Raw genomic sequence first — 11,709 nt, forward strand, 5'->3', positions numbered from 1 at the left:
TTATAAGATTTTAAATTATTTAATTAGACAAAAAACACATGTTAAGGTCTCAACGTGACTGGGCTCATATTTGTCCTTACAGAGGTTTTGATCTAATGACTTTTGATCTAATGCCATTTAATCACACATTTTACATGCAAAAACAAACTGAAACAAAGTTGCACTCAAACAATAAAGCTTTTTGTAGAACGCTTGTAGCTTTTTTCCATAGATGCCATGAAAAGGTTTATTAGTTTATAATGTACATGTTCAACACACAGTATAGCTGTCACAGTCTGTCTGTGTAGTTAATGAATGTGTGTATGGGGAAATGGACCAAATACCTATTGTACTGTTCACCAACTGTGTAACTCAGTATGTCACAGTTCAACTTGGTTTTTTAAGGTTTTTGAGTAATCCCCATTTGGTAAAATTTGTGCAATTGAAATCTTTGTGTATATCGATTTGTATAATGTTATGTGTTGCCTTTGCAGTGCCTAGTACAGGATTAGCCCACCAGCATAAATTGCTTATCTGACTGCCTTTTGTTGTGTTATGCAAGCTTTAGTAGCCTATATAAAAAATTATTGGTCATCACTTTTTTTGCAATAGACTATGCTATTATTTTCTTTTAAAGTATTCAAACTTAATATGTTAAAGCTATTAAAACCACATGGTTATTTTGTTTTTACAGTGAAGCAATTTGTGGCTATGGTTTTGCAATATAACAATGATAGAAAACTTCTGTAAGAGATTTGGAATCACCTCATGAATACATGCTTATTTTTAATATTTATATAGTCGTGTGCTATTCGTAGTTTTAATGTCAACACACCAATTTAAAACGACTTAAAATGGTAGGTCTGGTGTGGGTTCAGCCCTCCAATAATGATGAAGACTGTTGCTGAGGCCCCCTCCTCTCCATGCACGCAGTGGTGGAAAAAAGCAAAGGGGCTTTAAATAGAAGCATATTGTCATTGTGACTGTGCTATCTGACTTAAATTGCAGGGATCGATCTGCTCTTTATTTACTCCTGCATTTCTTTAAGAAATAACGTTTTGACACACGCTACACGGTAAACATGCCCAGCAAGAGAAAGAAAAACAAGCGCCGAATGAGAAGAGTTGTAAGTATTATTTTTTGTTAACTTTTCTCACATTTTTAGATAGTTTTGTTTGCAAACAGTTTTCATTATTATTATTCTTTTATTATTATTTTTTTATTATTATTTGACGTAGCAGGGATGGTAACTGTTTGTTTTCGGTTCGTTTATTTGACAATATTTAGCATAATGTTCTGTTTAATTTAAGTTCGCACGCTAATAACGTTTTCCTAAACTGCAGCGTAGCTAGCTACACATTGGTATAGCAGTCTGTATGCAGTTAGCTGTTGTCATACGTTTATAGTGACTATATGAAGTACAACACAAAGGATTTCGTTTATTTGATCGTTACCAGTTTCCTTAATGACATTCATTACGTTATATAAAAAAAAAAAGATTCTAGTAGATACTTTAGTATTTACTACACTATAAACTGTACTAACATTTCTAGATAGTATAGTGTTTTAGAATCTTACTTAGTAATATAAAAGTATAGGCCTACTATTATATTTCACTATATTAAAGTAGGCCTATAATTTATATAAACCACGTATTTACAGTCTACATCTAAATATTAGCTTACTACTAATTGTTTCTACTAATAATACTACAGAATAGAATACTATTGAATACATGTAGTAATTACTGTGATGTGGTACATTGTGCTACAATTTACAACAGTTTATACTAAAACATTTTAGTTTTTTCATGTGAATCTCCAGCAATGAATTTAACAGTATAGAAACCTTTACATATAGAAACCAATAGACATGCAGTAATATTTGGCTTAATGAAATAATTATGAAAATGATGTGAAACTGCTAGGTTAAAAAGAGTATTAAACCAGTGGTTGCAGTCTGCTTATTGCAAATAATACAAGAAGCATGTAGCTTAATGTCCTGATGTAGAAATCTTTGAATTACATTTGTTGGATTTATAGTCTCTTATATATTTTCAGCTTACCTTAAAATACCTTGCTGCTACTCAAGGAAATCTTAACTCATTAAATTAAATACCTTCATGGATGTGTTTTAGTTTGGCTTACTTTCTTGTCCCTTTTATTTGGTCTGTCCACATAGCATCATATCTTCTTACCAAACTCATATTGACTTTGTTGACATTGGTACATCCCTTGAGCAAATCTGATTTCAAACATGTTTGAGGGCACATTCCTACAGAGACAGTTGGTCAGTAGACCAAAAAGAACTGATTTGAAGGTTTAGCCCTACAGAAGAACTATTATTTGACTTATTATGAACTCATCCATAGTAAATAAATGTAGTATTTTTAAATGATTTGGCTTGCATTGCACTGCATGGCTCTGTAAGACATTAGTTGTCCTTTGTGGCCGGTGACAATTAAAGCCACTCTCTCCAGTTTGCTTTGCTGACATACCAGTAAATGCTTACTTAATGTTCTAAAACCCTATGGCATGCAATCATATCAACAGACCTGCCTTTCACACAAGTACAGAAATAGATGGGATATCTTTTATCTCTCCAATCGTTAAGTCCCCCAGATATAGCCATTCCTAAATTGGACACCTTTCAGGGTCCCTGTAAAAAAAGGGAATGGTTAGAGTTCTGGGGGTGAAACATTCCAGCACACTGTTTGCTTGTTTGTTTCTATCCAATCCTATACAGAAAAGCCAACTGGCAGTTATAACTTACATTGGCATTCTTATCTTTTTGTACGCCTGTGGCATATTGACTCCTTCCAATCTGCCACCAAACATCAGACTGTAGTGATGTTATGCTCCTACAATTTTACACCCTGTTATGGTGTCTCTTTGGACTCAAGCCCATGTTTTGTCTCTGTGGCTTGTGCTGATGCTGGTCTTCACACATGGTTGCATAATTTGGATTAAACTGTGTTGGGCACTGTATAGAGCGAATACACACAATGTGAGCTTAAACTCTTTTGAAGCTTAGGTAAACTGCATTGGCCAGCCCATTCTCTTGGCTAATGAAGTGGCGAGTCTGATCGTAAAGCGAGTGTGGCTCTATGATGTGATTGCATTTTTGTTCATTGTGTTTAGCCCCATCCCGATTTTTTTATCCGCTTGACTAGGCATGTCCAAACAAATTGGTTTCAGCTATTTTTTGACATTGGGCAGCCAAGTTTTGTTCACTTACAGTATGTAAGGTCTTAATAAATCGGAAACTATTATGCAGTTTTTATTATGCGGTTTTGTGATTTAATTAAAGTAATCTCAACTTCTTCTTTCTTATATTTGTGAGCAGCAGACGCAAAGAATGGCCCTAGAGGACCAGTATGGCCCTTCTGGAATGGGGACCATAGGAGTGTGTGCAGTCTCTGCCCCAGTTACCACACAGGTTAAAGTTCCCAAAACCTCAGAGCCTCCCATTGCGGTTCCAGTTAAAACTCCAGTGGCTTTGGTTTCCCCAATTAAAGTTCCAGTTGAAGTTCCTCCTGTAGAACCAATTGTGGAAGAGGTCCCAGTCACGATTACCATGAAGGCTATGGAGGACCTTAAAAAAGATTTATTGGAAACCCGTGTAGAAGAACCAGCTGTGATTAAGGAGTCAGAAGGTGTGACAGTTCCAGTAACAGAGGTATTGTAACCCCCATCCCCTCTTTGAGGTCACTTAGGGTGCACTCACATTATCCAAACCAAACCATGCCCTAGCTTGATTGTCCCCCCTCCATACTCCCCCAGATGCACGCACTCACACTGTACTTTTATCGATCCGATCCCGGGCACGCTTTTGTCATAAGGATGCGATTGTTTTGAACAAAGCAGGAAGTAAAGCGCTCTCTTAACACTGGAGCCTATCGTAATGTTAAGTCTGTGTTTTTTTTTTATTCTGAGTCGTTTGGTGCACGATGACACACGGCCCTCTCACATGCCATCATGTTGCTTAGTTGGTCTGTCACGTGTGCAGCCCGGAGATTCACGTAACCCTGCTGTGCGCATCAGATGGTTTCTAAGGCGGCAGATGAAGATAAGTGGTCATGCAATTGACGTCTCTCCTTTTGAATTGCGCTTAGGCACGATTGTGCTTACACTAGCCTTCTGCGCCAGAGCCCAAGTAAACCACGCTCCTGGCCACCTCTGCAAGCCGGCCAGGGCGTGATTAACCAAACCTCAAAATCAGCCTTACATAAAGTGCATCCTTCTAGTTGGAAACTGTATTCTAACACCTTCTGTTTACACGCTTTGGTCCAATAAGTTATATCTCTGTCTTATCTGAATTTACCATCTTGGCCTGCCAACTTGGATAACTTGTTAAATTCATTGCATCTTGATGAAATATTTTACTGTGTTATCAGCGCAGCAATAGAAACTAATCCCATTCTTTCTAATAATAATATCGCCAAGAGGCAGCATGTAGATTGAAAACAAGAGAGGGCCTAGAACAGAACCTTGTGGTAGTCCATAATTTACTGGTGTTAATTTGGACCCTTTTTGAGGTAACAGTCAGACAGGATTTACATCAAGAGATGCCTTTGGCCAAAATAGGTACGGTTTTGCAATCGATGTAAGAGTGTGTCATGATCTGTAATTTCGAACGCAGCACAGATGAAGTAAAACGAGCAGTGAGATGTAACCTTTAACTGATGATAAGAGTAGGTAATTTTAACAAGTACAGTTTCTGTGCTATGATGAGGCCTGAATCCTGACTGAAATTAGATATCACTTTTCTGCAGGAACATTTTTTATATTTTAGACATGAATGGAAGATTTGAGATTCAGTCTCCCTCACCCTCCCTCATGTATTATAGAAAGAGAAGCCAATCCGTGAATGCCCACCCTTCTTTTCCTGTGATTTTTGCTTCAGCCTCTCCTCTCCCTGTGCAGACAACACAAGTGCTTAGGTCTGACATGCACACACTCAGAGAGTCACATACCCTTACAGTGCGTGCCAGGATAAGAGTCTCAGAGTTTTACAGTGTTATTGGAGTGTCAGGTCTGTGATGCTATGGGACTCATTCTCAGTTGGTTTCGAGGCCCTCAGGAGCCTGTCGACTTGCTGGATGTCTCAGTGGAAACAAAGGTGAGCTCCCATCTTACAGTACTACACCCCTAGTGCACTGAGGGGTTTGGCTTAGCTGGCGGAGAAATAATGTTCTTTAATTTATTGGGCTTTTTTACATCCCCCCAAACTATCTATGCTTTTTTCCCTTCCAGTGTTGTTGAACAATGTAGAGGAGGAGTTTAGATGTGGGTGTGTGTCTTGTTGAATGAAGATGGGTAGGTGAAGATGAGGAATTTGCTGACATTGAGTGGGATAGGAATGGTTCAGTCATGCCTGCTCGAAAGGGAGTATGACCTGATATAAATGTTTAAAATTGTTTGTTTTTAAATTTTTAGTATTGTTGCCTCGTAATTGATTAGGATTGTAAAAAATAATTGTTTTAATTATAATGCAGATAGCTCGCCAAGGGTTACTGGATAACCCCGTGTACATACTGAACTCGGAGGGGGCGTGTTGGCCAACAAACTGTCTTTTGTCTCTTTTAACAACAATCTTTGTGACAACAGTTCTCTCTCTCTGTGTGTGTTTTATTGTTTAAGCTCTTGTGTGGTTTACACAATGTCATATAGATTCCATTAAAGTCTTTATTATGTGAATACATTAATTGCAGTTTGTAGTGCTTATTCGTAAGCTTATAGTAATAAGCTTATAAAAGCACAGTTCTAGGAGGAAACCCCCAACTGCTTTAAAACCATTACATAAGAAGTGAGTCAATTATGATTATTCACAATTTTATTTATTTAAGTCTATTCATATTTGATCTGCCAATCGAAAATCCCTCAGTAAGCTCCAGCGGTGCAAGAGGCACAGTTTAAATCCAGTGCATCAGTGGAATGTTGACAATGAGCTTTAAAATCTTTCCTGTTTTTGTAGGTCACAGCATCCACAGATGAACCATTACCCATCCCAGATGAATCTGAGGTATGTTAACATACAACATCAGTTCTCTGCACAAGGACTGTATCTAATAAAAACATATAAAAACTTAACATTCATGAACTTTAGACAGTTTTACCATTGCATGTGGGGTATAATATTTTAACAGCCATGCATACCCTTGGAATTGAACCCAAAATTGGCATTACAAATATCTATGCACATGCAGAGCTACAATACTGCAACAATCACTGGGAACACCTTTAAAACATTAATGGTGTTTTCTGTTCTCCATATCTTCAAATTATTTCTGGTCTCCATATGATATTGTGGTGCAGACACTTGAACCTCTCAAGACACCTGCTGACAACAAGGATGAAGTTAAAGGTGTTGCTGAGATTTCTGCAGATGAATCTGTGGTAGGACCTGAGGAGACGGCGTCTGCAGCCGAAACCTTAACTGCAGTTCAACCTGCAAGAGAAACAGCGGCGGGTGATGTTGAGCCTGCAGTGGAAGTCAATGAACCTGCTGTTGTAGGTGGACCTGTTGTGGAAGCAGAGCCCATGACTGTTGAAGCTGTGCCTTTGGATATCCATACGTTCGCAGAAGTCACAAAGGTGTCTGACACAATGCATGTGTATTTGCATACATTACATGTCTTTTACAAGTCTTTTTATGTCTTTTTCTTTTTTGGGCTGTCCAGAAATATGCTCTTTTTTATTCCCTATATTACACTGAAAAAATATTATTCAATTTACTACATTTTTTAAGGTAAGTGGTTGCAATCAATTTATTTAAGCTACATTTAAACAAAACTCAAAAAATTGAGTAAATTCACTGAATCTTTATTTTTTTAGTGCTTGCTCAGCTACCTCAAATATGTATATACATGAGGGTTCTTTGTATGATGTTCTCTCTTACCTGCAGGATTCACAAACAACACCTGATACAGAAAAGGCTCCAGCGGTGAGTTCTTAAGATTTAGGTTTTCATTGTTTTTGTAATAAAATAAAAATACAGCCTTAATTGTTGTTGAAGTAAAATGTATCTCTGTATTGCTCTGTACAGTTCACTTTAATAAGGTTGCTCTGATTTGCAATGCATGCCAAGAAGGGACATATACATAATTCCTTTAAATGCCTTTAAATTAGGAAGCTGCAGGGCCTGCAGAAACTGTAGTGGAACCAGGGCCTCAACAACACGCAGCCACATTGGAAGAATCTGTAGTATAATACTTTTTTATTAAATTCTTTAGTGGGTTTGTGCACAGATTTTCTGTGCTGAATCCTTTTAGATTAAAGTTTAATTTTGAAGATGCTCTCTTTCTCTTGGATTTTCATATATTTTAGCCTTTGGTTGAGTCTGCTAGCAGTGCTGTCGCCGAAGGATTCGTGGTGACTGAGTCAGCTTTAGCTGTTGAAGAGAAACAGGTGAGTAGATGCATGTTTCAAATGTAGACACCTCGTGCACATCAAGCATTATATCCTGTTAGCTTATTGGATGCATCCAAATAAAGTATAGGATTTTTTTCCCACAGATTTCTGAAACAACAACAGAGGCCCCTGCGGTTCCTTCAGAGACATTGGCAGAATCGAGTCCGGCTCACGAGCCTGTGCTTATGTCAAAGGAAATTGTTATTGTGAGCCTATAATATGTTTAACTTGATTGATCCATCCCATTTACCGGAAAATCATGGAAGTTTTGAAGTCAAACATGCAAATGTGCTATGAAATATTTGACTAAAAAGTAAAATGAAGAGTTTCGTTGCAAAACGAGATAACTCTGTTTTTAACATCTTTGTTAAAACATGTTCATTATTTTTTTATCATGTTATTATTTTGTTTTATGGTGCTACTTAGCTTTATTTTTTAAGTTATGAAGTTTTAAATCAAAACAAACCAACTGCAGTTGAATTGTTGTTAATTGGAATACACAACCAAAAAACGAGATTTCTGAAAAATTAAAAAAACTGAGCTATCTCGTTTTGCAACGAAACTCTTCAAATAATGTATAAAATGTGTATAACATTTTATTCTTTGCATTTCAGGGTCAAGATGAATCTGTTGCACAAGTAGAAACAGAAGCCAAAAAGGTATTTAGTTTCCCAGAAACTTGTATTTTATTGAATTTCTGATTGTATTATTGTGCTTCACCATTTCTCGCTAGTTATAAGTTTATTTTTCATATGCACAATATGTCCTTAACAATTTGTACATTGAAATGCTTTGTATTCTACAGCAAATTAGTGTAATGAATAAAACAGTCATTAAGATTTACAATGTAATATACAGTACTGTGCAAAAGTTTTAGGCCACCACCACCAGACTTGTTGTTTTAGAAGTTTTAATGTCAATCCATATTTATTTTTCGATCTATTTTATTAAGATACAAACAGAAAATACAGGAAATATGTACAAAGTAATAAAAAAAATACATTTTTAGGACTAAATGTCTTCTTTGGCATCATCAGTGTTTAGTGTGACCTCTCTTGTCTTGAGTGTTTTTGAGCAGAATGAAGTAAAAATACTACTTTCTTTAAAATGAGATATTAGGATTTAATTTTATTTAGGTTTAAGAGATTTTTAAGACTTTTGCACAGTACTGTATATACAGATACATTAGTATGTGAGAGATAGTATGTCTTACAGTGCAGATGCAGATTGTAAACGGTGGAAACTGCATGAAAGTATATAGCTATGTGTGCAAAGTAATGAGGTAAAGATAATTTTCACAGAACTTTGCAGTGGACAATGGCTTGACTTTGGACACCATCAATAAATGTCTGGGAGAAGTTGAAGTTGCAACTAAAAGTTGAAGTGGTCATGGTAAGGAATGTTTTTATTATTTGAAGATCTGATTCATATTAACAACTGATCAAATTGTTTTATTTTCATAGGACCGTCACCTATACATTTTGCTCAAACATGGAACGACAATTTTGCCAAGTGCCTTTTTGTGCAGATTAGCTACAAAGTTATGTTACGTGGCTGTTTTTCACTGATTAATTACATTATGTGCTTCTAATTTCCATATGCATGTACACTAGATTTGCAGATGTTATACAATACAAACAGTAATCGTGCACATTTTATGTTTTTACTTTGAGAATTGGACATTCGGTGTTGTTTATGTTTCCGTTGGTTAAATGATTTTGGAATGGAGAGTACCATTTCATCCAATATAAGCTGCAACTCTTCGCCCAGCCTTCAACAATTCACATGTGCCTTTTTTCACATTAATAAAAGTGTTTTATGACAAATTATAATTCTCAACTTTAATGTTTACTCTTTCCTATGCATTTAGTTAAAAATAAAATTAGTATAGATGGATACTGTAGATGGTAAAGCTTTAAAAAAATGACACGACATTAAGATACTTTAATGCAACTTAGCACTACCAGTTGCAAGTGAATGTAAGTTCTAATGTTTTATATATTTAATAATCAAGTATGGATTCATACAGAGCAAATGTGTCATACGCTTACAGATAAGGCATAGTTCACCCAAAAATTTTAATTTACTTTCATGCTTTTACAAACATGCATACATTTCTTTGTTCTGGTGAACACAGAGGAAGATATTTTGAGGAATGTTTGTAACTAAACCGATCAGAGGCCCTGTTTGGTTGCAAACATTCTTCAAAATATCTTTTTTTGTGTGTGTTCATCAGAACAAAGAATTTTGTAACAAAATGTGAGTATATGATGAAACAATTTCTTTACATTAATGTGTAAGGAGGACTAATAAAGGACTAAATGTTAACCTTATGAGCCAAATGAGTTTTAAGAAAATGAGCTTATTCTAATGCATTTTTTATTTTACTATTAAAGAAAAGCATATTAAAATCAAAAGCACAGATTTAAACTAAAGCAAACTAAGCCATTTTAATAGACCCCCTAAAATATTTTTGTTACAAATAGGGTGCAATGGGGGTCACTATCACTAACTAAATTTTTTTTCCAGTACTTTCACAGTATATTTGCTTTTTGTAGCGACAGCCCCTGTCACATGCGTTTAGTGGGTTTGCCAGCAGGTGGCAATAGTTGTCCCTTCCATGAGTAATAGCATTTTTTTGCAAATCCTTCACCACCTTGTGCCACTTCTATGAATAAATGCTTCAGAGAAATATAAATAAAAACAAATGAATGAAGAGTATGGCACTGTAAAGTAATTAGGCTAGATTGTAAACATGCACGTGACGTCTCCTTCGGCGAAAGTGCCAGCGGTTACGCCCACTGAGTGGCAAAACGCAAAAGACAGAGTTGCAGCATTTGTGTACAGTGTGAAATCAGCGAAAACACGGGGAAACGTGTCTAAATGGGAAACAGCTGTTGTGCGATAGACTGTACAAACAGATTAACAAGAATTGGGAGCTATCGGCGTTTTACAGACTGACAAAAAAACCCCGAAAGGAGTAGTAAATTGATCGTTCGTTAACGTCCACAGTGACAGACCACAGGTGGGTTGACAAGTTGCTAGGGTCACTATCAAGCGGAGGTTTTACTTTGGAAGACATACATTCCAAAGCGTATTATCATGATTTTGTTGAACGTTTGCCATTCAACAGGACGTGCTCCGGCGTGGTCACGTGGAAAAGTGACGTCAATGCATACCCTTTATAACTTGGATTTGTGTTGCTGGATTTGGTAGGAGAGATACTTGATAAATTAAAGAGATCTCATCTGTGATTTATTTCTTAATAGTTTACTGCTATTAACAAGTAAATAAAAATTGTAAATGATGTTATTCACTCAGAATTGGACACAACTACACAATGGCTGACAGACACCGAAATATAGCCAATGCACTATTGTACGAAGCGTGTGTGTGTGTGTGTGTGTGATTGAGCATTTCTTTTCTATATTGCTTTTGTGCTCTACCAAGCGGCTTGGTTCAAGCCTACTTTTCTGTGTTAAAATTTTCAGATTTATTCTGGATGCATTGATCTTTTTTTTTTTTGACGAATAAAAAGAAAAAAAAATATTTTTACACCTCTTTAGAACGACCGAATCAAGCCCAGTTTTTTATATGAATCTTGACGGATAATCTGGGAAAGTCACAAAATCTTATTCCACTGAGATGAAGTTTTTAAACCAAAGAAAAGTGGCTTGGGGGTAGGATTGACCCCAAGAGTCTTATTAGGGTTAAAGACTAAAATTACTAGTTTTTTTCACAATTCCTTTTCACAATTTCTTGACTAAGCTTTTTGCCTTGTGTCAACCTCAGCCAATATTACCAACAGAAACCATCATTGTACCATAGTATCACTACAACACTTTTATATTTAAAATTTAAGATTGGTTAAAGTAGACATCAATTATTGTAATTATATATTACAAAGATGACACTTCCTTAAAGTGATTATTAGAAAATGTTAAACATCACACTATATGCGAGATGAATAGTAATATCTCAAACCATGTAATATTTTCACCTGGCAGATAATAAGATGGGAAAATGTCATAGTCTTGAAGAACACAATAACACAATAACTTTAAAGCATCTCTTTAGATTGGCCAAAGCATCACAGCAGTGTAGTGAGTATCACAACACACTTACATGGATCAACTGTCCTAGAGTAATAAAAAAAAGACATAGCTTTTAACTTTTTATAAAAGTTTATTTTATGCAAACAGCAATAAATAAATATATGACACAAATATATTAGTACAGTTTATGTTTAGCATTAACATGCTGTTTATACAATAAATATCCAAGTGCACATACATCATACAGTACATTCATTAAAGAG

The 11,709-nt window shown here is 35.9% G+C and overlaps 1 protein-coding gene across 5 annotated transcripts; it reads left to right on the forward strand.

Annotated features, from left to right (window-relative positions):
- The first annotated feature begins 732 nt into the window (after positions 1 to 732).
- LOC129414574 (uncharacterized) lies at positions 733 to 9,217 on the forward strand. Of its 5 annotated transcripts, none has more exons than XM_073867738.1 (11): positions 733 to 1,105; positions 3,325 to 3,657; positions 5,956 to 6,003; positions 6,297 to 6,575; positions 6,886 to 6,924; positions 7,110 to 7,184; positions 7,308 to 7,388; positions 7,496 to 7,591; positions 8,006 to 8,050; positions 8,693 to 8,783; positions 8,855 to 9,217. In XM_073867738.1, the coding sequence occupies exons 1-10, from the start codon at positions 1,061 to 1,063 to the stop codon at positions 8,771 to 8,773; spliced, it is 1,122 nt and encodes a 373-aa protein (XP_073723839.1). In that variant the 5' UTR covers positions 733 to 1,060; the 3' UTR covers positions 8,774 to 8,783; positions 8,855 to 9,217. The 5 variants fall into 5 exon arrangements, with proteins under 5 accessions (XP_073723839.1, XP_073723840.1, XP_055024612.2 ...); XM_073867739.1 differs by having other exon boundaries at positions 7,496 to 7,583; positions 8,004 to 8,050; XM_055168637.2 differs by having other exon boundaries at positions 741 to 1,105; positions 7,496 to 7,597.
- Positions 9,218 to 11,709: the final 2,492 nt, after the last annotated feature.

This window comes from Misgurnus anguillicaudatus, chromosome 5 (genome assembly GCF_027580225.2).
Source record: "Misgurnus anguillicaudatus chromosome 5, ASM2758022v2, whole genome shotgun sequence".
In the NCBI taxonomy this organism is placed as follows: Eukaryota; Metazoa; Chordata; class Actinopteri; order Cypriniformes; family Cobitidae; genus Misgurnus; species Misgurnus anguillicaudatus.

What these genes read in the sequence shown, in the direction of transcription:
- LOC129414574 (XM_055168637.2), top strand. Translation starts at nt 1,061, where the DNA reads ATGCCCAGCAAGAGAAAGAAAAACAAGCGCCGAATGAGAAGAGTT. An exon ending in ATACAGAAAAGGCTCCAGCG is followed by an intron (nt 6,925 to 7,109) that starts GTGAGTTCTTAA and finishes CCTTTAAATTAG; the next exon opens with GAAGCTGCAGGGCCTGCAGA. An exon ending in TAGCTGTTGAAGAGAAACAG is followed by an intron (nt 7,389 to 7,495) that starts GTGAGTAGATGC and finishes TTTTTCCCACAG; the next exon opens with ATTTCTGAAACAACAACAGA.